Below are 27989 nucleotides of genomic sequence, written 5' to 3' on the forward strand. Positions count from 1 at the left end.
AAGCTGCTCGTGTGTACTTCCTGTGGCTTGACGCTGGAGCTGTACAGCTGAACCGGACTCGGACTGAACCGAACTGTGTAAGTAAACCGCCGATCCGCCGCTTTAACGGGCCGAGAGCCGCCGAACCGCCGATTTAACGGAGAAAGAACCGCAGAGAGACGGAAATAAAACCGGAATAATCCGGAATGAGGAGAAAAGAGCCAAACATGGAGGCGGTGGAAGGAAACGAGTCTCTGATTCAGGCCCGAGTTGGATCTGCAGCACGAACTGAGCTTTAAATCACTAATTAAACCTTTAATTAAACCATTAATTAATCAGTAATGATCAGCTGGGAGGACGAGAGAATGGATTTATTAGAAATTAAACCCAGATATGCGTTAATATGAGGGTTTATTATACAGAGAATATTCACATTCTGCTGTTTTTACTGTCAGACTGTCTGTGGTGAAAAACATCTTAAATCATCTATAAATGTAATAATTTGTACAACAAAGCGTCGGATTTGTAGTCAATACAGCTGCTGGCATGATTATTATGATTAACGATGTCATTTATTTAATTCTAATTCATTATTTTGATTTTGGAAGCAGATTTAATTTCATTATTCAGGGATAAAATTGAGATTTTGTTCCTGAAATCTGCAGTAAAAATGTAAATATCAGTATCAGAGTTTAAAATATCACAAACTGCAACACAAAATGTCACTAAAATGCCTTTGATTATTTCATGTTTGTATTTTTAATGAAAACAGGGCAGAACTGAGTTGTTTTGTGGGCAGAGCCAAAATAATGCATTGAAAATGAAATAATCTTTGTTTTTATTTTTACTGCAGGAACTCAGTTCAGGTGTGAAGTGGCTCAAAAGTTTACAGAAATAGTCATTTTTTTTGTCAATTTTTAGTGTTTCTGTTTCCATTTTGGTGCACAATCCCAAAAAATTTGATGAAACAGCAACAAATAGGGTTTACTCAACCAAACTCCACATCTATAAATGAAAAATTAATGTTTCTGATGCACACTTTATTTACAGTTCTGCACTATTTTTTACAGTTAACATGGAAATAATACCTTTTTTTCTTAGATTTTATCAGATATTATCTGTAATTTAGCAAAAACAGAGAAAATCTGTAGTTTAAAAACTTATTTACCTTTTTAAAATTATTAATGTACACATATTTTTCCTTTCAAATAATCACCAATATCTGTAAAATAATTTCATTTTCAGTTGACCACTTTTAAAAATATAGATTTTTGATGCTGACGTGATTTAATCTTTATTTAAATCTCGAGAATCTGCTGAGTTTTTAGCGTTTGTTTCCATTTAACAAAACAGCTATAGATAACATTTACTGGATGAAACTCCAGAACTCTGAGCATTTTATGAGTTTTCTTAGAATATCTGCTGGATTTGATGCTGATGCTGGAGAAAAGAAAAATGCTTCTGAGTCACCCTAAAACAAACTAGTTGGTCCCTGCATTGGAAACCGGTTTTACTGTAAATCATTAAAGAAAAATGTTGGTTCCATATCAGACCTGATAGTCAGCTGATCTCTGACTGACAGGTTGTAGATTTCAGGTGTAAGATTACCGGCATGACTTCCTACTAGGTTTATAACAGCCATGTTAGTAGTTTTATATATATATGTGTAAATTATTTGCTTTTAAGGTAGTTTTCGCCTCCCTGCGTGTAAGAACGACCATCCTGGGGCACCATCACTGCATCCTGGGCTGACATTTGAGTTGACTGTAGCAGAATGATGATAATGATGAAGGGAAATCAGATCATTCTATGCTGAAGAATAGTCTGACTGCAAAATCTTCAGTCTATAAATCATTTCATATGAAACTATGTTCATCAAACACTTAATTTTGTGCGTTCTAGTGAATTTTTGTGCATCAGTTTGTGCACCGAGGAGGTGTGGTTGTTGTTTTTATACTACTTTTGGTGAAATGTGCACCATAAATCTGCATCTACTGTCAAAATTCTGTACATAAACACTATTTTGTAACATCGTCACCGCATGGACTCAAGTTTTGCACCAAAAATGTCTAAAATTTCACTGTAAACTCAACAGATAATATTATAGATGTGCTATATTTATTTTATTTCTATCTATCTATCTATCTATCTATCTATCTATCTATCTATCTATCTATCTATCTATCTATCTATCTATCTATCTATCTATCTATCTATCTATCTATCTATCTATCTATCTATCTATACAAATAGAAATAGCTTTGTACCAAATATTTAGCAACTGTTGTGTTTTTTTTCTGTTTTTAATTTATTTTTCGTAAGCTTTGAGTGAGCGTTTACATTACAAAAGGGATGAGCTGCTCTAATTATATCACAAGTTGTGTTGCATTTGCACAGTGACAAATAAAATCGTGTATTCTATAGATGTAGACGACAACATCTGCGATTGCAGCCTCCACAGATCTGCCCATTTACCAGCAGATTCATCACATATTTGAAGTAATACTGCAGGTACTTTCATGTACTGGTGCGTCTCGTATATTTAGAATATTTTAAATGCGTTATAAATCCGCATCTTTGAAGTAATCTCTTAGAAATATTCTAATATTTGGAGATGCTTTCATGAGCTGTTCTCATCTAAGTTTATGTTTCACGTGCGTTTATGTGTAATGACTCTAGAATTTGTATAATTTTCACTTTGAGCAACATCTACCTAAGAATATCAAACTTTTTCCACCATGTTCTACCGATATGAGACGCAGAAGAGGAAATTTACAGAACGTACAAAGCCGTAGACTTTGTTTTTGTCTGCAGGGGAGTCTAATGAAGGCTTTAGGATGTGTGATTGTCATGTAGACTGTGGGAGCAAAAAGCAACTTCCTGTGATATAAATCATGAAGTCTTTGTTTAGAGGAAGGTTAAGTTACTAGTTGTAATTCCCATGAGCTTCTTTAAGGGGATTTGAAGGACAATTGTTGGGTTTCTCTGTATAAATCTGTCAGGTCTCTACTGTTCTATGTTAGGAGTCTTCAGATGACATTTATTGTGAATTCTAAATAAAACTGAATTGAATTTGGATTTAAATTAGTTCGTGTCAGTCCTCTGAAGTCACAGAAACTCACCTGAGTGGGTCTGAAACCACAAATATTCTGGGATTTATCAGGTTCAACTCCCTGTTTGATATCAGATTCATGAGATTCTTTGCTTCCTCTGTGTTTGTTCTTCTGTCTGTTAATCTATTCCTGCTTTAACCAGCTCAATCCTTGTAAATCTCAAAAAAACACACAAAAACACACACTGATCTGCATCAAAGTCAGACAGAAATGAATAAAAACCGAAACCTGCTTTCGGTTTACATCACATGAGCCACAGGTGTGAATCTGTTGTTTTAAATCAGGATGACTTTATGAAGAGAAAGTGTTCAGATCCTCATCCATCTTCTTCTAAACTGAGTTTTTTAGCTGCTCAGCCGCTTGTAGAAACACATTTAGTCTGTTCTTTGAATCCTGAAGCTACAAAGACCTTGGTTTGTTTTTGAGATTAAAGCGACCGCATGAATTTAATTAGAAAATGAAGCTAAGCAAATGTTTAAGACAATAATCCTCAGAGCAACAGTGACCTTTTTTTTGGAATTTGGGAAACATTATGGATATAAAAATACACAGACTAGTTGTGTTTATGTGACGTATTTAATCCCAACAGGAACAAGAAGTAGTAAAAACTGTCCATTTGCTCCAGGAGAGCGCTGGTTTTAAATTAGTTTTTTGTAAATAAGCAAATATAGACTGTTAAAAAAAAAAAAAAAAAAAAATACAAACAAAAACAGTGAAAATCTGACAGTGAGAGTGCAAGAAAAAATGTTAAGAACTGTGGAATAATATAACATTCAAAAAATAAAGGCAAATATTTGTAAAATATATTTTTGCAGATTTAAATGTGATAAAAAAATATATATAATATATATTGAATTCTAATTATTTATTAAAAAATACAGAATTTTGATGTAGAGTTTACAGTTTTGCACTATTTTTTACAGTTAACATGGAAATTATTCTTGTTATTATTTAATAAAATCAGAAAATCAGTAAAATAACAGCTTAAAAAAGGTTTTACATTTTTAAATCCTTAACGTACACATTTTTTTCTTTCAAATAACAGCCAATATCTGTTGAATATTTATATTTTTTGCTAATTTAAATACAGTAAAACTGTGTAATTAACTGTTAAATGTTGTACAAGAACAAATGATTGACTGAAAATTGTCCAAAATGGCTCAAAAATCATCCAAAAATGTCCTAAACTTGTCTGAATGCCCCCCAAAAGGTCCAAAAGAACTCAAAAGTTCAATCTCAAAACAAACCTGCATCCAAAAACAATAAACCTGGGGCACCATCACTGTATTCCGGGCTGAACTTTGCCCAAGTTGACTGTGATTGGTCGCTCTATTTCAAACATTCATTCAATCATTTAGTCTTTATTCAAATCTTGAGCGTTCAAATGCCCTTATTAACAGTGATCGAGGGTGAAATATCAAGAAAACAAGCCGTTAAAAGCATTGGAAATTCAGCCTCTCTGGATCTTTACACTTCCAGTCGCTTCACCTTTAACCTCAGCTAACCCTGCTAGCTAGCTGTCCTGCTCCTCTGAGCAGCTAAACCTCTTCTTTTCCCGCCTCCTCAGGGTCCCTGTGATGCCCGACGGCGGGCTGAGCTGCTCGGCGTCGCGATGCCTTACGTGGACCGACAGAATCGCATCTGCGGCTTCCTGGACATCGAGGAGAACGAAAGCAGCGGCCGCTTCCTCCGCCGTTACTTCATCCTGGACACGCAGCAGGGAAGCCTGCTGTGGTACATGGACAACCCTCAGGTGAGGCGACGTTCCTCCGCCATGAGTCAGAGCGGAAGCATGTCAGGTATCCCAGTAGAGTAAATACATCTATAAATACTGTGGGAGTGTTTGCACAGGTGAACGTGTAGAAGATCTGCAGCTTTCAGTCTGAAAACCAGCTTGCACGGACTTGAATCTTGCTTCAGTTTTTCTTGGCGGTGCATTCAAGAACCCTCCTGGCGTCTGATGGTTATTTGTGAGCCTCGATTTCAAACAATTATCAAACTTCGTTTCATTTTCAGCTGCCAACTCTTAGACTCAGTCTAATGTTGGAGCGACATTCTTCAAGTCAGTACCTGTTTGTGACTCCATGATTGTTAAATGATAGACATAAAGGTAAAATCTGGGACTTTGAAGTGTTTTTCTGAATGTCAGCAAATGGAATGAAATCACCAACAATGTGTATAAACCGCAAAACCTGCTTACAAATTTTAACGGTCGTGTTTTCTGTAAAAACACAAAAAAAAACCCTGCATATTTTCAACTTTTAAGACAGTCCTCGCACTAATTGTGTGAAATCTGAGCTTAAAATCATAACATTATTACAATAAAATCACCAAACAATATGTAAGAATCTGTCTCTTAACCTACTTAAACATCAACACGTTATTTAAAAATTACTTTAAAAAGAAAATGGTCCAAAAAGACTGAAAGTTTGTCCAAAATGGCTCAAAATTGTTCAAACATGACTAAAACCTAGAAACTTGGTCAAGATGATTGAGAAGTTTGTCTAAAATGGCTTCAAAGTTGGTCAAAAATGCCTCACATTTCTGAAAAAAATCAAACAACAAATTGTCTAAAATGACTTAAACTTGTCTGAATGTCTGACAAAAATTGTTCAAAACTACTCAATATTCATCCAAAATGTCCTAAACTTGTCTGAATGCCCTAAAGAATGATCTAAAAATAACTCAGTTTGACCAAAATGGCTCAAAATTGGTCAAACATGAGTGAAACCTGGAAACGTGACCAAACACTTTTAAAAAATGGTCTAAAATCATTTCAAAATTGGTCCAAAATGGATTCAAGTTTCTGCAAAAAAAAGTTGTCTGAAATTACTTAAACTTGTCTGAATGTCTGAAAAAAATGTCCAAAATGACGCAAAATTCATCCAAAATTATTCTGTGAGGAAAATACAACCTACTGGATGAATCAAATAAATGCAGCATGGCTCAGAAACAGTGAACAGAGGAGCAAGTTGTTGGAGATACATTCAGCATGGTGAAGCATCTTTCTACTGATGATGAAGAGAGACTGAAATTTTGCTTAAAACTTGTCCAAAATGATCTAAATTTATCGTAATGACTCAAATCTAGTTTAAAATGACAAATTTCCAGATATTTTCAGCTGCTTTCAAGTACGTTTGGACTGTTTTTGGGTTATTTTGAACAATTCTTGACTCATTTTGGACAATTTTATGTTACTTATGGCGAGTTCCAAATAGTTTTGGGCTGTTACGGACTGAGATGAAACTCAAAGCTACTGAATGAATAAAATAAATGCAGCATGGCTCAGAAACAATGAACAGAGGAGCAAGTTGTTGGAGATACATGGTGAAACGTGTTGCTCTGTTTCCATAGAGGTTTAGGACTTTATATTGTAGTGAAAAATGAACCCATAGTGAGGAAAAATGAGACGGGAACAAATACTACTTGGAGTTCAGCAGGTTAATGCTGTCTGACTTCCCTCCTCTGTCCCACGTTTTAAACACAAACATCATTTCTATTTTAAAAAGAGGCTCAGTAATTTCCTAAAAGACTTGAGCTCTGTAGTTTATACCAAATGTCACTTGGGGAGGAGGAAGTCGGTCATTTATTAGGGGACTATTTTCAGCGATGGATGTATTCACTTGTCATGTTTCAGCAGCAGGAATGTGGGATGGAAGTTGAAATACTGCAGAAATTCAGCTGTTTGTGTTTACCATAAGGACTTTAAATGTTATTTTCAGATTGAACTGAGCTCCTAGTAAGAGTCCAAATACATTTGAATAGTCATAACGCTGCAGGTATGCAACCAGGAAAGGGAAAGGTGTCAACGATACGACACGTGATAGAAAAACCAGATCTAAAGAGGAAGTCGAGTATTTATAAGTGAGAACTGCAATCAAGATAAGTGTTGGACTAGTTTAAGATTGTGCCAAACCAAGCAGACAAACAGGAACCGCAACAGAAACTGAGAAGGTTGGTAGTAGCGGCGCTGAGATTTCCCACAGTGGGGGGAATTCCTCGAACACCACAGCTTCACAGGTCGAGCTGCAGCTGCTACCAACTCTTAACGTCTGCTGTGAAAACTCTCAGAAAGTTGACATTTGTCGTCCACGTTTAAATGGAAATGGATCTCAGACAACTTTTAGACTGAGTTTCCCAACATTATTATCCAGAAACATCTCATCACAGTTTTTTTTTCACCATTTTAACCAAAGAAAAACTTGCTTGACTGAAATCGAAAACTTAAAATCTGGGTGTTTGAGTCAATTAAAGATAATTTTTATGTCATTTTGACAGTTTTGAAGTCTTGTCTAGACTCTATTTGGACGTTAAAAAGTGTGTTTTTGACAGTTGTTCAAGCTACAAAGTCTTGACAGCTGCATAGAAGATGAATATTTACTTTGGAAATGACTGAAATTCCTTTTTTTTTTTTTGGTAAAATTTTCAATCTGTAATCAGAAAATGGTGATAAAACTGAGCTTCCGACTTCTGGATATGTTGTAAAATTGGACTTTGACAGGATTTTACCATCCCAAACAGCAGGTTATTCTGGTTATTTCTCCTTGTAGTGCTTGCTGATGTTGAACATGGTCGATTTAATTTGGTTTTTTTTTTGACAAGACTTTACCAAAACAAAGACTCTTTCATGTCTAAGTGAACACAGAAAGGCGTATCTAATAAAAAAAATACTGACTAGAAGGGAGTGGATAGTTATGTAGTAGCTTATTTTATCTTGTATATTTTTAATTAATTAACATGACTTTGTAGAAAGCTGGTTTCACTTTGACATGAAAGCGTCTTTTTTTTGGGTAAATTCTTGTCAAAAAAGCCAAATATATCAGTGGACAGATGTTTAATCATTATGGATTTGAAGTTTTAAACCAAAAGCCATGATGACATCAAAGCTAAAACCAATTATTAATTAGTTGAGATTATTGAATTAATTGCCAGATGTTTTGAAAAGTCTAAATTCTCTGATTCCAGCTTCTTAAATGTGAATATTTTCTGGTTTCTTTCCTCCTTTATGACGGTAAACAACATTTTTCAGCATTTTCTGACATTTTATAGACCAGAATACAGAAAATAATCCACAATTATAATTTTTAAGTTGTCCCATTGGATAATTGTGAGAAAATCCCAACTGTAAGCAAAACAAAACAAGTTTCTTCGTTCAAAATGTGCATTATTTATCCACAGACATATAAAAAGACCGTCATTGATGACTGAAAGCTGCAGTAACCAACCACATCTGTTTTACATTCTGTTTTACAACTGCTTTTACTTCTTCTTCCGCTGTGGTTACTACAGACAACAATGATGAGGCTGACTGTGGTATTTTTGTCTTTTCCTGTTCAGAATCTGCCTGCAGGTGCAGACATCATGGGATCTCTCAAGCTCACCTACATCTCTAAGGTGAGCTCACCGGCGGTTTCAGAGACTTTTGCTGCAGCTACGACTCTTTGCAAATCAGCGTGCTGACATAATGTACGGTAAAGTGGTGAAAACTAAAATAGTAAAGCTCACAGATGCTGGGTATCACCACTGCAAGCATATAATGGATGTTTTTAGCATGTTTTTAGCTGTGGATGTGAGAACGTCTCCTGACAATACTCTGAAGCTTGTAGAGTTAATGGACAAATATAAAAGAAAAGATAGATAGTTCTAGAGGTGTCTGAGAATCTTCACATTTTAAAGTTTTATTCAGTATCCAGTGCTAGTTGTCTATACATCCATGTGGACATTACAAACAGGAGCTGCTAACAGCTAATCTAGCTGCATTCAGTGGTACCAATTTGGTGACTGATCAAATATGGGGTGTTAATACCTACCTGCAGCTGATACTACAGCATTTTATTGGTGATTTTGCGGGTATTGCTCTTGTGATGGCCATAATTTTCCGTGTTTCCATCAGACCCGCAAAAATGTTTGTGCCTGTCTGAGATTTAAAGGTTTATTTTTTCTTGCCCAGGTCAGCGATGCCACCAAACTCAGACCAAAGGCAGAGTTCTGCTTCGGTAAGTTCATCTTTATTTTCCCTTCACCTCTTTGGTCTTCACTCTGAGGGCCAGGGTTAGGGTTATTGCCTTTCAAAATTGATTAACGGTCATTATAATCTGGCTTTTGGACGGGAATTAAGAAAACAAGACTCTTTCATGTCTAAGTGTAAACACATTTCTACAAAGTAAGCAAACTAAGTGATTGCAGAAGTCTTCAGGTACAACCAAAAGGTGCTAGAAGTCTCAGTGATTGCAGGATAAAGACTCCAGGATCTAGAAGGTCCAGTCTCTGGTGGATCAGTCCTCCTGGTTAGAACTACACCATGAAGACTAAAGAACACTCCAAGAAACTCTGAGAAAAGGTTTTGAAAAGCATCAGTCAGGACGATACAAGAACATTTCCAAGTTCCTGAACATCTCTTGGAGTCCAGTTAAATCCATCATGAAGAAATGGAAGGAAGATGGAACATGAATAAATCTGACTAGACCAGGAGGTCCTCAAAAACTGAGAGACTAGTGAGGGAGGCCACCAAGACATCTATGACTCCTCTGAAAGAGCTACAGGCTTCAGCAGCTGAGATGTTAGATACTGTTCATACAACAACTGTTGTCTGTTCTTCACCAGTCAATGATTTATGGAGACTCTGACTCTGTTGGAAAAAGCTCAAATCAAATATGGACTAGAGTTCACCAGAAGACATGTGGAGACTCTGAAGTCACCTGGAAGTAGGTTCTTTGGTCTGAGGAGACCAGGATGGAGCTTTATGACCATCAGACTAGACACTACACATCACCACAAACCGAACATCGCCAACCATGAAATACGTCGGTGGCAGCGTCTCGATACGGGGATGTTTCTCAGCAGCAGGTCTGGAAGGCTTGTAAAGGTAGAGGGTAAAATAAAGTCTAGAGGAATCCTGGAGGACAACCTGATGCAGTCTGAAGAGAACTGAGACTTGGAGAAGATGTGTTTTCCATCCTAACAATGAGTCAAAGCAAACAGCCAAAGATACTCAGAAACGGTTTAAAGACAACAAGGTGGAAGTTCTGGAGGCCGAGTCAGACTCCAGACCTCAATCCAACTGAGAACTTCTGTTCACTCATAATCCCTGTGGAACCTAACAGAGTTTGATCAGTTTTATAAAGAAGAATGAGGTGAAACTGCAGCGTCCAGATGTTCAGGTTGATGGAGACCAACAGGATCAATGATGGAACTGAAGGTTCATTTACTGAATACTGACTAGAAGGGTGTGAATAATTAAGCAATCACTTATTTGAAGTTTATATTTTTAATAAATTGACATTACCTTGTAGAAACCTGTTTCCACTTTGACATGAAAGAGTCTTTTAGTCTAAAGCGTCAAATTAACTGACCATGATTCAGTGTTTAGCAGGTACAATACATTTGTCTTTGCTTTACTTTTGTTGTGTTTGTTTCTGGGTTTGGCTTTGTGCTGTAGTTCCAGTGTAGATGTAAATTCTGCTGATGTTTTTAAACAATAGTTCACTTCCAAATCCGTGGCAGCAGTTTGTCGCTTTTCCTGTTTGAACACGACAATGTACCTGCACACGAAGCCGTGAAGAAAAGTTCTCTCGGCTCGTTGTGAAAGAATTCCTCCTACGTCTCCTTTGTTCTCACTCCTTCCTCGTTTCCTTCCTTCCCCCTTCTTTCCTACCTCCCTCTTTTCCTCGTCCGTTAGCTTTATTTCCTCCCTTTTGTCCCCGTCGTTGCCTGTTGTTGCTCCGCTCGTCCAACGGTAGCGCTTTTTTGTCGCTCTATCGCAGGAAACCGTACAATGACGGTGACCTGACCTCCGAGTCTGGATGGGATGTTAACACTCGCACACAAACACATCCTCTGAGAAGCAGGCCGGTATTTTTAGATCTCGGCTGAGCTCAGGGCATCTCTCTTGTCTCTTTGCAGTTATAAACGCCGGGATGAGGAAGTTCTATCTGCAGGCCAACGACCAGCAGGACCTGGTGGAGTGGATCAGCGTCCTCAACAAAGCCACCAAGATTACCGTGAGCCTCGCACATGTTCGCACAAACACACCGATCAATAGGTGACCCCGTTTCTCACGCGTGTCGCTACGTGTTCGGCCTCGGGCCACGGCAGATGGAAATATTACCCATCAGGCCACAGAGGCGGAGTTCAAATCGGGGTTAGCAGAGTGTAAAAGCAACAGGATAGAAAAAAAAAGGCTTTTAAATGCACCTGCAGCTGCTTCATCCGTTCTATTCTAGTCCGTGTGGGTTCTACTGACATTTTAAAGGCTGAGTTTATTTTGATTCAGCTACATTTAACCAGAAGATTATTAGGTCTTTTTAAAGAAAGGTCTGGCAAAAAAGAGATAAAAGATGTGGAACAAAAACAACCAAAAGAATAAAGATTTACAAAACAAAACCCACTTTAGGAAGCATTTCTATCTCATTAGAGACATTATGTATAGTTGTTTTTTTTAAGTTAAACTTAATTTAACCAGAACATTAGAATTTCTTTTTTGAGAGGGAAAAAGCAACCAAAAAAGTAAAGAACCATAAAACAAAATTAACCTTAAGAAGCATTTGCACTCTTTAGTTGGACATTTTTTTTCTCATGAGAGCCTTTATATATAATTTAATTTCAAAAAATGTAAGCTTAATTTAACTAGAACATTATAACCTGTTTTTGAAGGAAATCTGGCAAAGAAGACATGGAAAAAGTTATAAATGCAAACATCACAACAACAGACGTGGGATAAAAACAGCCAGAAGACTAAAGATACTCAAAACAAAACCAACCTTTTAAGAAGCATTTGCAATCTTTAGTTGGACTTCTTTTTCTCATGAGAGCCTTTATATATTGTTTCATTTAGAAAAAATTTAACTTAATTTAATCAGAACATCAGAATCTGTTTTTTGAGGGAGATCTGGCAAAAAAAAAAAGAAATTTGAGCATCATAACAACAGACGTGTGACAAAAACAACCAAAAGACGAAAGATACATAAAACAGAATCCGCCTTAAGAAGCATTTGCGCTCTTCAGTTGCACATTTTTTTCATTAGAGCCTTTATATATATGAAATTCAAGCATCACAACAGATGTAGAACAAAAACAACCAAAAGACTAAAGCTTTACAATACAAAATTCACCTTAAGAAGAATTTTTCCCTCATTAGAGCCTTTATATATAGTTTAATATCTAAAAAAATAAGTTTAATTCAACCAGAACATTATAATCTGTTTTTCAAGGCAGATCTGGCAAAGCCAGCACATTAACAAATTATAAAATTTGAGCAGTCTAGCATTTGAGAACAGACTAGGGACAAAAACAACCAAAAGACTAAAGTTACTCAAAACAAAACCAACTTTAAGAAGCATTTACACTCTTTAGTTGCACATTTTTCTCATCAGAGCCTTTATATATAGTTATACAACAGAACCACATGCACACGGATAAAGTGCCATAAATCATAAAAAAGCAAGAAAAAACCTTCTGTCATGTGCTTGATTTTCTAAAGTCTGAAAAATGGTGCCAAGAGGAAGTGGAGGAATCTAGTTTACTTTTTCAATCACAACATGCTGAAAGTTTCGCGTAGATTTTTATTCCCCCAATAATGCCAAAAAAATAGTGATTGGTTCAGTCTGAATGAGCAGCTTCTGCATAATAATGGAGTCTTCTTAGTTGTAATCTCTGTGTGAACATGGCTGGTTATTGGACGGGGATGGAGCTGGTAGGTGAAGGTGAGCAGGATGATGGAAGGCAGATGGAGGTTTGGCAGAGCGAAGGAGAGTCCACCGTTACCTCAGCGAGAAATCACAAAAAGAACAAAGCCTGGAATTAGAGAGTTGGCCTGACAGCGTAGTTGTCGTTGTGGTTGACAATCTGGCAGAGTATTGTGTAGTGAGGTAATGCCAAGCAGGTTTGCCAGCCACAGGGTGCTAAGAGGCCACGCCCAGAGACAAACCGAGGCCCGACGCCAACCTCAATGAATCAAAGACATTATAGTCCTGCTGCAGTGTCTTTAAAAAGTAGTCGCCCCTCTTGGATATTTTCTCCTTTTATTGCTTTACAACGTTGAGTCAGGTCCAATTGAATTTGATTTTTTGGTCAAAAATTCACCAAAAAAAGACTCAGATTTCTGTCAAATATTAAAAATACAAAAGGATAAATTAAGCATTTCCATAAGGATTTCCCTATACTTTGCTGCATGATGCTGCCACTTCCATGCTTCACATCATGATGCTGCCACCACCATGCTTCACATCATGATGCTGCCACCACCATGTTTCACATCATGATGCTGCCACCACCATGCTTCACATCATGATGCTGCCACCACCATGCTTCACACCATGATGCTGCCACCACCATGCTTTACACCATGATGCTGCCACCACCGTGTTTCACACCATGATGCTGCCACCTCCGTGCTTCACATCATGATGCTGCCACCACCGTGCTTCACATCATGATGCTGCCACCACCGTGCTTCACATCATGATGCTGCCACCACCGTGCTTCACATCATGATGCTGCCACCACCGTGTTTCACACCATGATGCTGCCACCACCATGTTTCACATCATGATGCTGCCACCACCGTGCTTCACATCATGATGCTGCCACCACCGTGTTTCACACCATGATGCTGCCACCACCATGCCTCACATCATGATGCTGCCACCACCATGCTTCACATCATGATGCTGCCACCACCGTGCTTCACATCATGATGCTGCCACCACCATGCTTCACACCATGATGCTGCCACCACCATGTTTCACATCATGATGCTGCCACCACCATGCTTCACACCATGATGCTGCCACCACCATGCTTCACATCATGATGCTGCCACCTCCATGCTTCACATCATGATGCTGACCCCACCTTGCTTCACGCTAGGGACGGTGTGTTTGTCATGATGTGCGGTCTTTGGCCAAACATAAGATAATATCTATTGACCAAAAATCTCAACTTTTGTGTCCTCAGACCAAAGAACTTTGTTCCAGGTGACTTCAGATTCTCCTACAGGTGTTCTGGTGAACTCTAGTCCAGATTAAATTTGAGCTTTTTGTCAGCAATAGCTTCCTGTTTACACTGTGCTTGAGAATTTAAATTGCCAAATGTATGAGGGCTTTAATCTAAACTCTTTGGTTCACCCTTTCTGAGACTGCGTAAACAAATATTGAATGGATGGTGTCGAGAAGAAATCTCCTAGGAATCCATTAGTGACGGCAACTGGCTGCTTGCTGTTGTGCTCGTAGAGTTGTTTGTATTTTCAGGAGTTACATATTTTCCAGATGGTAGTACACTAAATATGTATAAACACTGTGTTTCCCAGCAGTCACAATGATTAGCTCCATTGCTCTTTTTCCATAGCAGTTCAAACACTACAGCTGTCACGTCAGTTAGCTCTGGGAGGGTTTAAGGCCTCAGGGTAAAGATTAGACATGACGAAAACCAATAATTGATCTCAACAGCAAAATCTATGTGACCTGATGAAACTAATTAATACACACAAACTGTTGACTTTTTTTCAAGGAATCAATGCAGAGAAAAAGCTAAACATGCACTGATTTGGGTGTTATGTGGATTCTAGGTCAAAGAAACGATGACGTCCTTGAAGGTAAAAGAAATTAAATGAACTATTCCATCTTTTAATGGTGTGTTTTCAGGTGCCAAAGCCCGGAGACGTCCACGCTGAGACTCCTCAGGAGGTCCTGGGAGCCATGAAGCAGGTTTCCTACAAGATGGAGATCATCGGAGGAGTCCCCATCATCACGGCCACTCAGGTAACTCTGTCAGGTGTGTTGTTGTACCGGCAGGTTCGGTCCTGCCTTCGCTGGTATGCGGCCATGAATGTGACTCAGCAGGCAGCAACACAAGCAAACAGCTGCTCTGGATTCTACTGAGCTCAAGGTTTTAAGGATGTCAACTGGGATTACTACCAACATTTAGCCGCTGAAAGGTGTTTTTTATTGAAGTAGAACTGGCTGATTCCAAATTTTAGGGACTAGAATACCTCTGCAATCTGCTCCTTATCTTTAATTGAAACTACATTAGCTATTAGCATCACACATCAGACTCTCCAAACTGAGCTGTTTTGTATACAAGAGATCATTAGCTTGTCATTCAATATTGTTTTTTGGTTTGATAAAGTGAAATATATGGTATATTTTTGTGTGTTTGTGTGCTGCAGGAGCAGGGTGAAGGACAGAACGGGGCAGACCGAGGAGGTCTGAAGCGAGGTCAGAATCAGCTGCCCTACTTCCTGTCCAGAGGAACTCAGGACCAGACTGTTGTCAAGGCTGGATACTGCGTCAAACAAGGAGCTTTGGTGAGAAGATACACCCAGACAGGGTCTATCTAAGTCACAGATGTTTTGAAGTATAGACATTTTTATCAGCAATCTGCTGTGCTCATCTGTATGCTGCAGTTTTACCAGATTTTTCCTTGCAAAACTGCTTGAGTTCTGTCCAACTACATGGGGATGACGAGTGAACAGAACTTTTCAGGTTGAATTGAGGTCTGGACTCTGACTTGGCTTCCAGAGCTTCCACCTTGTTGTCTTTAAACCGTTTCAGAGGATCTTTGTCTGTTTGCTTCGACTCATCGTCTGGATGGAAAACCAATCTTCTCCAAGTCTCAGTTCTCTTCAGACGACATCAGGTTGTCCTCCAGGATTTCTTTAGCCTTTGCTGCATTCATTTACCCTCTACCTTTATAAGCCTTCCAGGACCTGCTGCTGAGGAACATCATGATGCTTCCACCACCATGCTTCACATCATGATGCTGCCACCACCATGCTTCACATCATGATACTGCCACCACCGTGCTTCACATCATGATGCTGCCACCACCGTGCTTCACATCATGATGCTGCCACCACCGTGCTTCACATCATGATGCTTCCACCACCATGCTTCACATCATGATGCTGCCACCACCGTGCTTCACATCATGATGCTGCCACCACCATGCTTCACATCATGATGCTGCCACCACCATGCTTCACATCATGATGCTGCCACCACCATGCTTCACATCATGATGCTGCCACCACCATGCTTCACATCATGATGCTGCCACCACCATGCTTCACATCATGATGCTGCCACCACCATGCTTCACATCATGATGCTGCCACCACCATGCTTCACATCATGATGCTGCCACCACCATGCTTCACATCATGATGCTGCCACCACCATGCTTCACATCATGATGCTGCCACCACCATGCTTCACATCATGATGCTGCCACCACCATGCTTCACATCATGATGCTGCCACCACCGTGCTTCACAGTGGGGATGGTGTGTTTGTGGTAATGTGCAGTGGTTCGAATCCACCAAACTTACCATCTATTCTGACCACCATAAAGCTCCATCCTAGTCTCCTCAGACCACAGAACCTCCTTACAGGTGGCTTCAGAGTCTCCACATGTCTTCTGGTGAACTCTAGTCCAGATTTAATTTGAGTTTTTTCCAACAGAGTCTTTCTCTTTGTCTCCATAAAGCTTTGACCGGTGAAGAACAGACAACAGTTGTTGTATGAATTCTCTCCATCTCAGCTGCTGAAGCTGGAACTCCTTCAGAGGAGTCATAGTTGTCTTGGTGGCCTCCCTCACTAGTCTCTTTCTTCTCGGTCTCTCAGTTTTTGAGGACCTCCTGGTCTAGTCAGATTTATTCATGTTCCATCTTCCTTCCATTTCTTCATGATGGATTTAACTGGACTCCAAGAGATCTTCAGGAACTTGGAAATGTTCTTGTATCGTCCTGACTGATGCTTTTCAACAACCTTTTCTCAGAGTTTCTTGGAGTGTTCTTTAGTCTTCATGGTGTATTTCTATCCAGGAGGACTGATCCACCAGAGACTGGACCTTCTAGATCCTGGAGTCTTTATCCTACATTCACTGAGAAACATTCACTGGCTTCAGATGATCATTTCTATAACTGTGTGTCTTCTATCTTCTTTGTTGATTTTATATTTATATTTTTCATTAATCAATGCTACTTTATCGAAATCAGTTTTCACTTTGACATGAGAGAGTCTAAATTAATTTGACCGTGATTCGATGCTGAAAAGCTATAAAAAAGGGACGCTTCCAAGAGCGATTGAACACATTTTAAAGGCACTGTGTTTTTGTCAGATGAAGAACTGGAAGAGAAGGTACTTCATGCTGGATGAAAACGCCGTCAGCTACTACAAATCCGAACTGGTGAGGAAATCTGTTTTTGAGTTACTTGAGTGAAGTAATGCTTTAAAAAAACATGTTACCAGGTTACTGAAATGCACATAAACACAGGAGATGTTACAGTCCAACATGAACACGACATGTGCAGTAGAATGTTTGCTTTAATGGGAGTTTTGAGTAAAAACGAGCAGAGACTGAAGGATTTAAAGTGTGCGTTAGTGTGTTGCTCGTCTGGCTTCGCCCTGCAGAGTCGACTTGCAGCAGCTTGCGTCCTGAATTCCTCCTGGTAGATGCACATGAGGACAGATGAAACCTCAGCCTGTCTGAGCACATTTAGAGACACACCCAGCAGTAGCCAGAGAGCTCAGAGCTGCTGGCTGTGACTTCAGGAGTTTAGTTTACCCCGCTGAAGGTGTGAAACAGTCGCACATTAATACGCTTTCATTTTAAAACTAGGTCAACATTTTAGCTCAGTTTCAGACATGCTGCTAGTTGGTGTGTTAATATGCAGGTTACTGACAGCTTTATGCATTAAAATCCAGGTTATTAGATACTTATTTATATTAATTTCTAGACTATTGGCACATTTTATATTAATATCCAGATTATTTCTACTTTTGTGCATTACTGTCCAGATTTTTTGCACTTTTATTTTCCACGTTATTTTATATGGTGACACTATTGTGCATCAGTGTCGAGGTTATTTACAATTTAGTGCATTATTATGCAGATATTGACACTTTAGTGTGTTTAAATCAAGTTTATAGCTACTTTTGTGAATTGATATTTAGGTTACTTACAATTTTATGCTGTCATATCTATTTTATTGATACTTTATTTTGTTAATATCCAGATTATTGACACTTTGTGCATTAATATGCAGGTTATTGACACTTTTGAGTGTTAAAATCCACATTATTGACACTTTTGTGTGTTAAAATCTAGGTTATTGATACTTTTGTGTCAAAATATTGAGGTTATTGACGCTTTTGTGTTTTAGTGTCCAGCTTAACAACTGGATATCTGTGTCTTTGAGTCCAAAAGTCTTCGTTTTAGAACCCTAAAAGTCTGGGGAATGTAAAATGAAACAGAACAAAGCTGTACACAGTAAAACCAGGAAACCTCATGGAGAAATGCTGTTTTTTTGTCTTTTGTCAGGAACGTGAGGCGCTCAGAGTGATTCCTCTGAAGGAGATTTATAAAGTCCAGGAGTGTAAACAGAGGTCAGCAGCTTCTCCTGTCAGCTGTTCAGACAGTTTTTAATGTTTGTCTACTGCAGGTGATTAAAATGTGTTGTGTTCTGCAGCGACCTGATGATGAGAGACAACCTGTTTGAGATGGTGACCAGCACCAGAACCTTCTACGTTCAGGTAACACACCTGGACTTCTGTTGTTTTCTTCATGGCGGATCTAAGTCTCACTTTTCTTCAGTGATTCAGTGATAATTTTATGTACAGCCATGAAAACATTACAAACATTAGCTGTTAACGGCTAATTTAGCTGCTTTTAATGTCACCAGTTTGATAAAATGTGAACAAATCCAGACAAAAAACAGCTCAAAAGAGGAAAATATCTACATTATTAACACTTTTGTGTGTTAATATCCAACACATTGGTAGTTTTTTCTGTAAATATCCGGGTTCAAGTTTATTAATACTTCATCATGTTAATATTTTGATTATTGATGCTTTTTTTATGTTAACATCCAAGTAATTAGCATTTTTAAGGTTAAAATTCAGATTATCAATACTTTCGTGTGTTAATATCCAAGTTATTGGTACTTTTTAATGTTAATATCCATTTTATTTACACTTTATATTTTACTGTCAAGGTTATTTACACTTTGTCATGTTAATATTTTGGTTATTGATACTTCTTTACGTTAATATCCAGGTTAATTGTACTTTATCACGTTAATAGTTTGGTTATTAGTACTATTTTATGTTGTTATCCAGTTTATTGACACTTTTGTATGTTAATATCAAGTCTGTTTTAATTTTTTCTTGTTATTATCCAAGATATTTCTGCTTTTTTTGTGTTAATATCCAAATTATTGACAGTTTTCTACATTAATATCCCGGTTATTTGCACTTTGGGGCATTTTTAACCAGGTTATTTACATTTTTGTGCATTAATATACAGGTTATTGACATGTTTGTGTGTTACTATCCAGATTGTTGACACTTTATCATGTTAATATCCAGGTTGTTGATACGTTTTTATGTTAATATCCAAGTTATTAGTACCTTTTAGGGGTAATATCCAGGTTATTAATGCTTTATTATGTTAATATTCACGTTATTGACACCTTTGTGTGTTAATATCCAAGATATTGGTGCATTTTAATGTTAATATTTGGGTTATGGACACTATTGTGCATTAATATTCAGTTTATTTACAATTTTAATGTTGCTATCTGGGTTATCAACACTTTATCATGTTAATATTTAGGTTATTAATATTTTTCTTTGTTAAGATCTAAGATAATGACATTTTCTAATGTTAATGTTCAGGGTATTGACACTTTTGTGCATTAATATCCGGATTATTTATACTTTTTATGTTAATATCCAAATTATGTACGTTTTTGTCCATTAAAATCCAGGTTATTGATACGTTTTGCATTAATATTCAGATTATTGACACTTTTCTATGTTAATATTCAGGTTATTATTACTAAATGGACCCATGTGGCATTTTTCACAGCAAGCTGATTAAATGCTCTAAAGGATCACTGCACCTGAGAACATACATGAATATGGATTGTTAATTTCTGTTATGTGAACAAAAAAAACATCAATAGAAATCTGGATTTGTCTTATATTTGTCTTATATTAGCAGAAGAAACCTCCAGGCTCAGGGAGGTCAGACGTCTGCCTCAACCGGCTGGTTAAAGCTCACGTTTATATTTCTGTTTGTTTCAGTCTGACAGTCCAGAGGACATGCACAGCTGGATTAAGGCCATTTCAGGGGCCATCGTGGCTCAGCGGGGCCCCGGACGCTCAGCCAACACTGTAGGTATCCAGATACCTGGAGAGGTCCCAGAACCGGAAATACATTAACATAAAGATATGTTCATATGGCACTAAAATCAGACACGGGAATGAAATCTTTGAACCACATTTAGCCTAAATTAAATATATAAGCTAGAGCGTGAATCATATTTGTTCATAATATAGAACATAAGAACTTTCTTTTATGAACAGAAATACATAAAATAGATACATACTGTTCAAACACTGCAGCCACAAAGATAGAAAATTATGATAAATACTTGAATTTACTTTATGATTTGGTTGATTTTCTGTGTAAAGTCGCTCTGAAGTGGTTCTAGATTGTTGATGTTAGTCAGTGAAGTGGCTCCATCTGGTGGCAGAAAGAATCACTGCAGCAGACAACCTGGAAAAGGTTTAAAATTTCAATCAACTTAATTCATTTATGGGTACTTTTATTGTTAATTTCCAGATTATTGATACATTTCTGCATTAATTTACAGTTTATTTGCACTTTTGTGTGTTAGTGTCCAGTATTTTGGAACTTTCTCAAATTATTATCAAAGATATCTGTGTTTTTTATGTTAATATTCAGGTTATTGACACTTTATTATTTTAATATTCAAGTTATTGACAATTTTTTAATGTGAATATTCAGATTTGTAACACTTTTGTGTGTTACAATCCAAGATATTCATAATTTTAACGTTAATATACAGGTTATTGACAATTTATTATGTTAATATCCAGGTTATTGACACTTTTGTACATTAATATCCCTGTTATTTACACTTTGGGGCATTTTTATCCAGGTTATTTACATTTTTGGCGATTAATATGCAGGTTATTGACACTTTTGTGTGTTAATATCCAGTTTATTGATATTTTTCTACATTAATATCCAGCTGTGCATTTTTGTGTAATAATATACAGATTATTTACATTGTGAGGCATTTTTATACAGGTTATTTACATTTTTGTGCATTAATATCCAAGTTATTGACACTTTTTAATGTTAATATTCAGATTATTAACACTTTTGTGTGGTAATATTCAAAATATTGGTACTGTATTTAATTTATAATTTAAATTAACTTAATTAATTTACACTGAGATGCTTATTTTCACCTCATATTTAGGAATTTGATGATTATAAATCAAGTTATGTGAATCATGATGGTTTTTCTGTTTGTTGTTTTAATATCAGCCGACATCTCACATGTTGGGCTTTAAATATGTGTAAATTTTTTGTGTGTTTTCAGGAGTTTCACAACCTGATAATGAAGACTGAAGTGTGTTTTCATGTTGTGTTGTTAATTCTTACACAAATCTACACCCACACAAACATAAACACATTTTCTCTTTCTTCATCTCTTCTTTTTGTCTGAAGAGTTTCCTTCCAAAAGCACATAATTATCCACTAAAACCAACCAAAAAAGGGCTAAAATGAGCATAAATGACAAGTGGTCTGCATTACTGGGACACGTTTGGTTGGAAATGTGAAGTGAAAACGTTTGGAGCCTGTTTGTTTATTAGATTGCAGGATATTTTAAGAATTTATTAACAGATTTTAATGAATATGAGCTCAGAATTTTTAAAAGGAAAACATTCTCATAATTTTTCAGCACAAACTGTCATAAATGGAAATATTATTTCACTGTTTTTTGGAGGCTGACTAAAAACAGCTTAACCCTCTGAACCCCATTGAGTTTTAAAGGCCTTTTATTATCTTAAAAATCACCATAATGATGAAATTGATCCATCAGAAACTATGAAAATGGAGACACATCAAATTTTCAAACAAATCGCATATGACAAATGGAAAAACAATCACCAGATTCTAGGTTAAAATCACATTTTTTCATTATAATCACTTGAATTTATGTCATTGAAGTTATATTTTTACTTAAATATGCTAAAAAGTGCAGTGAAAAGTGATGAAAACAGCGACGTTCAGAGGTTTAAACTGCATTAAAGTCTCAGTAAAACCAAACAGTTGTTCCATTAAATACTGAACAGCTTGTCAAACAGCAGGGACGTTTTACACTAATAATAACAGGCAGGAGAACGTTTCCATTTCTACCATAAACTCCAGTTAAAGCAGATGTTCTAGACACATCTGTGTGGCCTTTTGGAAAGCAGCTCTTCTGGCCTCTGTAACTGTAAACTGTTGTTTTCAGATCCGTCAGGCTCGACGTCTGTCCAGTCCTTGTTTTCAGAGGTATTCGCCATTCTGCAGTGGTGAATGCAGCACGTATGTGACTCCGCCCCCTTTGTCCTCACCCCAGACCTCCCCCACGTCCACCACAGCGTCCCCCATTTCACCCTGCAGGTGTTCTCTGGTTCCTCCTCCAGCTCACATTTAGTTTCATCCAGGCTAAAGCTACCGCTAGCTGTCAGGTTTACAGCAGAGAAACCTTTAAAATCACAGCTGGAGCAAAGTTTGTGGATTTAGTTTGTTTGACAGTTTGCTCCTCAGAATGGACAAAACTTGAATATTCAGACTGTAGATTTTGTTCCACCTCCATTAAGAAGCGTCTCATGTCTGAACTCGCTCTGATTTAGCTTCAGTTCACAACCTGCATTTTTTTTCTCCAGTAAACAAGCTGGAATCTCTTTTCTGAAATCTAAAAAGAAATTATTATAATTGTGAAAATTTGTTAGCAAGTGTGCAAGGAAAAAGAAAAAAATGTTCAGAACTGTAATGTTCAACAACTGTAAAAAACAAACAAACAACAAAATACTAGCCAGTATCTGTAAAACAGTAACATTTTTAGTGGATTTAAATGTAGTAAAACTGTGTAATTTTAATACAAACTTGAATTTTTATAAAAGAATAAATAACCTTTTATAGAAATACAGATTTATGGTGTGGACATGATTGACACTTTTCCTGTTTCTTTCTTCTTTTTTTGACACAGCATTTAAATTATTGCCTTTTTTGTGATATTATTGCATATTATATGTAGTTTAACAAAACAGGAAAAATCTGTAAAATAAATAAATAAATAAATATGTACATTTTTTCCAGTTATTTTTTTCAAATAATGGCAAATCATGGTAAAATAGTGATAATAAAAAATATTATTATGTTTATAATAATAATAGTATCCATATGTTAATAGTGGTAATAATAACAATAATATTTTTTATTGTTATTTTTGATGTGGAAGTTATTTTTATTTTTTTCACTGTTACTGTTTCTGCATTTAAGTAGTGAATTAAAACTTTTTTCTGTGATTTTTAGTAGATATTATCTGTAATTTAAATATTAATTACATGCTGAATGTAATTTTTTGAATATAAATAATGTCCTCATCAAAAATCTGTATTTTTACAAATAGTATTTTGTTCCATTAACAATGTGGCCATATTCATGTTTTACTAAACTTAATTGTGATTAATTTTATTTTCTATCCACTAAAAAAGCTAACTATTTTATATATATTTGCTGCTATTTTGGGGGTTTTTTGTTTGTTTTTTGTTTTGTTGTTGTTGTAACAGTTTTTGAGCGTTAAAGCTTTTCACAGATTTTTTTCTGACTCCTTTGCTTCCAGATTTTCACTGTTTATTTACAGGATTGTTTTGTTTTGTTTTTACAGTTTAAGCAAAAACAAAATTTCTAAATGTTTATTACACGATCAAACGAATATTTCACAGAAGCTCATTCACTTTAAACTCATTCATTCTTGCATTTCAATTTTGTTCCCTTTCCTAGTAATTTTACACATTTTCCTCCAAAGATTTTCCCCATTTTGTCTGAGCTGTGTGGATTTAATAGATGAGAATCATGCAGGAGGACGTTTGCTGCAGGTGGAAAATGATTCAGGAAATATCAAACATAAAAGCATGGAGGAGGTTTAATATCAGTCCAACTTATGATCCTGGTTTCATTCCTGCTGCTTTTAGTCGGCAGCTTCCTCCGTCATCCCTCCATCCACCAGACGTCATCATCATCGTTTAACTCATCCGTCCATTTACATCATATTTTTATGTTTACACACCGTATGCCGATATGTGGTCAGCAAAATGACACTTCTCTGACCTCCTTCTGTCGTCTTTCGCGCCTGAATAACATTTCCAGCGCTCCCAACTCCCGGCAGGACTCAGTCCACCCCGAGCTTCCTCTCTTCCCCCCGCTAATCCTGCTGTTGTCTGTCTTTTCCTCTGCGTCTTCGTCTGTCCGCTTTTTCAGAGAGTGAGGTGTGACACTGACGTACTAACCTTCCCCAAATGAGCCCTCCTGCTTCCCGTCCCTCCCACCTGCTGCTCATCGTCCAATCACCGCACCCCGCCGCCTCTCCGCTTCCTTAGCAACCGCTGCTGCCGCTTGATCCCGTTCTGCTCCTTGGCAACCGCAGCATCACTCTTCGTACGTGTCGCTAGCGACTGCATGAACCTTTTGTTTGGAGGTCACGTTTCTCATTTTGGAGAGAAGCTGTGCTAGCTGGCGTTAGCATCATGCTACAGATGCTAACTCTTCATCTGCTAATTAATAAGGAACATTTAGATGCACTAAAAATACAAAAAGTTCTCAGTGTCCGTGAAACCCAGATTGCAGATTTGTCCTAATCAGTGGTAGGGTTTCTCTCTGGCGACTGATTTTGTAATTGTAAGAATTTGCTAGGTTGATCTAATTTTGCTAATTTTGATGCTTGATTGCTTTTCTGAGATAGATATGTAAAGAATAGCTAATCCTTGTGTTATGTTTTATATTTTTATGTAGGGTGATTTGAATTTCTGCTCAAAAATCTCGTATTTTGCCTGAAATTTTTCAATTTTAATTTTTTCAGTTGCTTTGTATCAGCAGAGTTCAAAATTTAGCTTTAAAAAAGTTAGATTTTTACTTTTTTTAAATATAAAAATGTTTTTATAACATGAAACATCAAAGTACTTATGAAGTATATGGACACATTATTATTGAATGTTTTCAAAAGTAAACTATTCTACATTCACAAGTAGCTGTAGATAAGATTCAGTTCACATATTTTAATATCAAAATTCGCACATTCTGCAGCTGTAGTGACATAAGAAATGAAACATTAATGCATTTTTGCTGTGTCTGTGTTAAAATACATCCTTGAACAGTAGATTTAGTCATTTTTTTCACTAATTTTGTCTGAAAACTAACATTTTACTGTCTAAAAGTGTTTTTCTCTTTCGTCATGTTGAGTCCTCTTCCTGCTGTCTTTACTTTTTCTACTAATACAGAATGACATGAGAATTTAAACCTGTTTTCTGTATGTTCTTCTGTTTGAAAAGAGAATGTTAAATCAAATCACAGGTCAGAATCTAGAAGTTCACCAGCAAGTCAGTAAGTTATTTGTTTTAAATGTATAAAATATTGTAGATTCTTAACCTTAATGTTTAAACTTGTGAGATACATTTCTCAGATTTTTTTTTGTCATTTTACAGTTGGAGTCATTTAGAACTTTCTGGTTGTACCAAGACACCCAGAATTTTTAGTTTTTTACAGAATCTAGTTCGAGCAAATGTGATTTTTTTTTTGGGCAATTTATTAAATGAAAAACATGTAGAAGAAAGTGATGAAATATCACAGTTTTAAGCAAATTTTTATATTTTTTTTTACAGAGGATTATTTGAATTTCTGCTCAAAAATCTTAGATTTTGCCAGAAAATTTTAATTTTTCAAATTTTTTTAGTTCAACATTTAGCTCTAAAAAAGGCAAGATAATTACTTTTTGAATTCTCAAAATGTGTTTATAACATGAAACAGCATATGAAATTTAACTACTTACATATTTTATCTCTTGTTCTGTGTGAACACTGCCTGCAGTTCAGCTGAAAAATCTCTAAATTTGTCGAAATTTTTGTGTTCAAAGCTGAGTTATTTTTAAATTTCCAGTTGCACCAAGACATGCAGAATTTTTCTTTTTTTTCTTTTTTTTAACAGAATCTGGTTTGCACAAACTGCAAATTTTTTTTTGGCAATTTATTAATCAAATCAAATCAAATCTTATTTCTGTATCACCTTTATTTCTATAGCGCTTTATGTTTTGATTGAAAACTATATAGAACATGAAATGTGAAACCAGGAAAAGGACTTTGAGACTAAATACACACGGTGTCATAAAATAATATTCATTAAAATTATAAAAGGTTAAGAAAATAATAATGTAATTTAACTAAATAAAAACCCAAACTATGGTAGAACCCTGATAAAAGCCAGATGAAAGAGATGGTTTTAAGTCTGCGTTAAATAGTGGCAGTGAAGACAGTGATGAAATATCACAATTTTAAGCTAATTTTCCCAGCAGAACTCCTTGAATGCATCACGTTGGACGGCTGAATCCAAGAAATTTTCCTGTTTCTTCAGTTTGTAGCTGTGATAAATTCTGTCATTTTGGTAAATTTTTTCCCCCTAATTAGATAAAATGCTTTTCATTGAGTTAATGTTTCCAACAGAACTGCATGTGACACATGATGCGTTCAAGGACCTTTGGAAAGCTGTAAATCCAAGAAAAAAAATTTTTTTTTCAGTTTCTACCTGTGATAAATTCTGTAATTTTTGTGATTTTTTAAAAAAAAATTAAATAAAATGCTTTTCAGTGAGTTTGCAGGTGAACAAAGGGATTTTAAACTTCCAGATTCTGACGTGCAGATTAATCAGAAGCTTTTATTTGACAGTTTTTCCTCATTTTCTTTTCTCTCCATCACACACTAATCCATCCCTCCATCCATCCCTCCATCCATCATCCATCCATCCATCCATCCATCCATCATCCATCCCTCCATCCATCCCTCCAGACTCCTCCTCGTCCTCCTCTAACTTCTTCTTCTTCTCCTCCTCCTCCTTTAGGAGTGCAGTGAGCTCTCCCCTCCCTCCTCAGCGTCCTCCTCCTCCACCTTCTACTTCCCTCTCGACCCTCCGGCCGCCCCCGTCTCCCCCCCAGCGGGTGCTCAGCCTCACCCTGGACTCCCCCCAGCACCGGGACAACTTCCTGGGTCTGCTGCCGTGGAGGCTGAGCGGCGTCCCCGCTGCGATGCTGCCGGCGACTCGATCGCGTTTGTCGCTGCAGGAGACGCTGCAGCCTTCCAAGTGACGGACCCGTCGCCATGGAGACGCGACGCCGCCGTCGCCGCGGACGACACCGACCTGCAGATGACCCTGATCTGACGACGACTGACAATCCGGACCGAGGATCCGAGGCTCTTCCAGGGACCAGTTCTTTTTGTACGTTGGTGCACATCTGGGGTTTGTCTTCCTCGTGTTTGTTATAGAATATTTACTCCAAACAAACAACGACACGTGTTTGTTGTCGTGCAAAAAACAAACAAACAGACAAAAACGGTTTGGCAGCAGTGCAGGAAACAGACGAACCAAAGTTTGCCGTTTTTTGTTTGGTTTTCTTCCAGCAGGTTTAGAGAAACTGACTAATCCAGATTCTCATCAACAATCCTGCTCTTTAAAAACATTCTGTTACATTTTGATTTTTCTTTAGAGCACCGAGGTCCAGATTCACCTTCAGCAGACGTCTTTGGTGGTTCTTCAGAAAGCTTTTATGTCTAAATCAGAAAGCTGTTGACGCAGATCTTAAAAAACCCTGATAAAAACACTAAATCTAAAGCTGACTGCAGGTGTGACTCCAGTTTTTACATTTTCTGCTGTAAAAGCGACTTTTCCTGCAGTCAGAACATGTTTAAAAACTCCTGCAGTTTCATTCAATCCACATCTCGCTCCTGTTTCTCTCTTTCTGACATTAAAAACCAGATTTTATAACAG

The 27989-nt window shown here is 37.1% G+C and overlaps 1 protein-coding gene across 7 annotated transcripts; it reads left to right on the forward strand.

The window, feature by feature from the left end:
* plekha1b (pleckstrin homology domain containing, family A (phosphoinositide binding specific) member 1b) lies at positions 1 to 27788 on the forward strand. 7 transcript variants are annotated; one of them, XR_002746204.3, is made up of 13 exons: positions 1 to 77; positions 4660 to 4845; positions 8430 to 8486; positions 9043 to 9088; positions 10995 to 11092; positions 14732 to 14848; positions 15256 to 15393; positions 17208 to 17276; positions 18411 to 18475; positions 18559 to 18622; positions 20177 to 20266; positions 24441 to 24617; positions 27066 to 27210. XR_002746204.3 is itself a non-coding variant. In XM_023271305.3 (13 exons), the coding sequence occupies exons 2-13, from the start codon at positions 4705 to 4707 to the stop codon at positions 27307 to 27309; spliced, it is 1203 nt and encodes a 400-aa protein (XP_023127073.2). In that variant the 5' UTR covers positions 1 to 77; positions 4660 to 4704; the 3' UTR covers positions 27310 to 27788. The 7 variants fall into 7 exon arrangements, 6 of the variants coding, with proteins under 6 accessions (XP_023127073.2, XP_035804552.2, XP_023127074.2 ...); XM_023271305.3 differs by lacking the exon at positions 24441 to 24617 and adding an exon at positions 22426 to 22499 and having other exon boundaries at positions 27066 to 27788; XM_035948659.2 differs by lacking the exon at positions 24441 to 24617 and adding an exon at positions 22426 to 22466 and having other exon boundaries at positions 27066 to 27788.
* Positions 27789 to 27989: the final 201 nt, after the last annotated feature.

The sequence above is a fragment of the Amphiprion ocellaris genome, chromosome 18 (assembly GCF_022539595.1).
Source record: "Amphiprion ocellaris isolate individual 3 ecotype Okinawa chromosome 18, ASM2253959v1, whole genome shotgun sequence".
In the NCBI taxonomy this organism is placed as follows: Eukaryota; Metazoa; Chordata; class Actinopteri; family Pomacentridae; genus Amphiprion; species Amphiprion ocellaris.

Excerpts from the sequence above, each read along its gene's own strand:
- plekha1b (XM_023271305.3), top strand. The coding sequence starts at position 4,705 with ATGCCTTACGTGGACCGACAGAATCGCATCTGCGGCTTCCTGGACATC. Across the intron at positions 4,846-8,429 it reads GGTACATGGACAACCCTCAG|AATCTGCCTGCAGGTGCAGA; the intron begins GTGAGGCGACGT and ends TTTCCTGTTCAG. Across the intron at positions 11,093-14,731 it reads ACAAAGCCACCAAGATTACC|GTGCCAAAGCCCGGAGACGT; the intron begins GTGAGCCTCGCA and ends GTGTGTTTTCAG.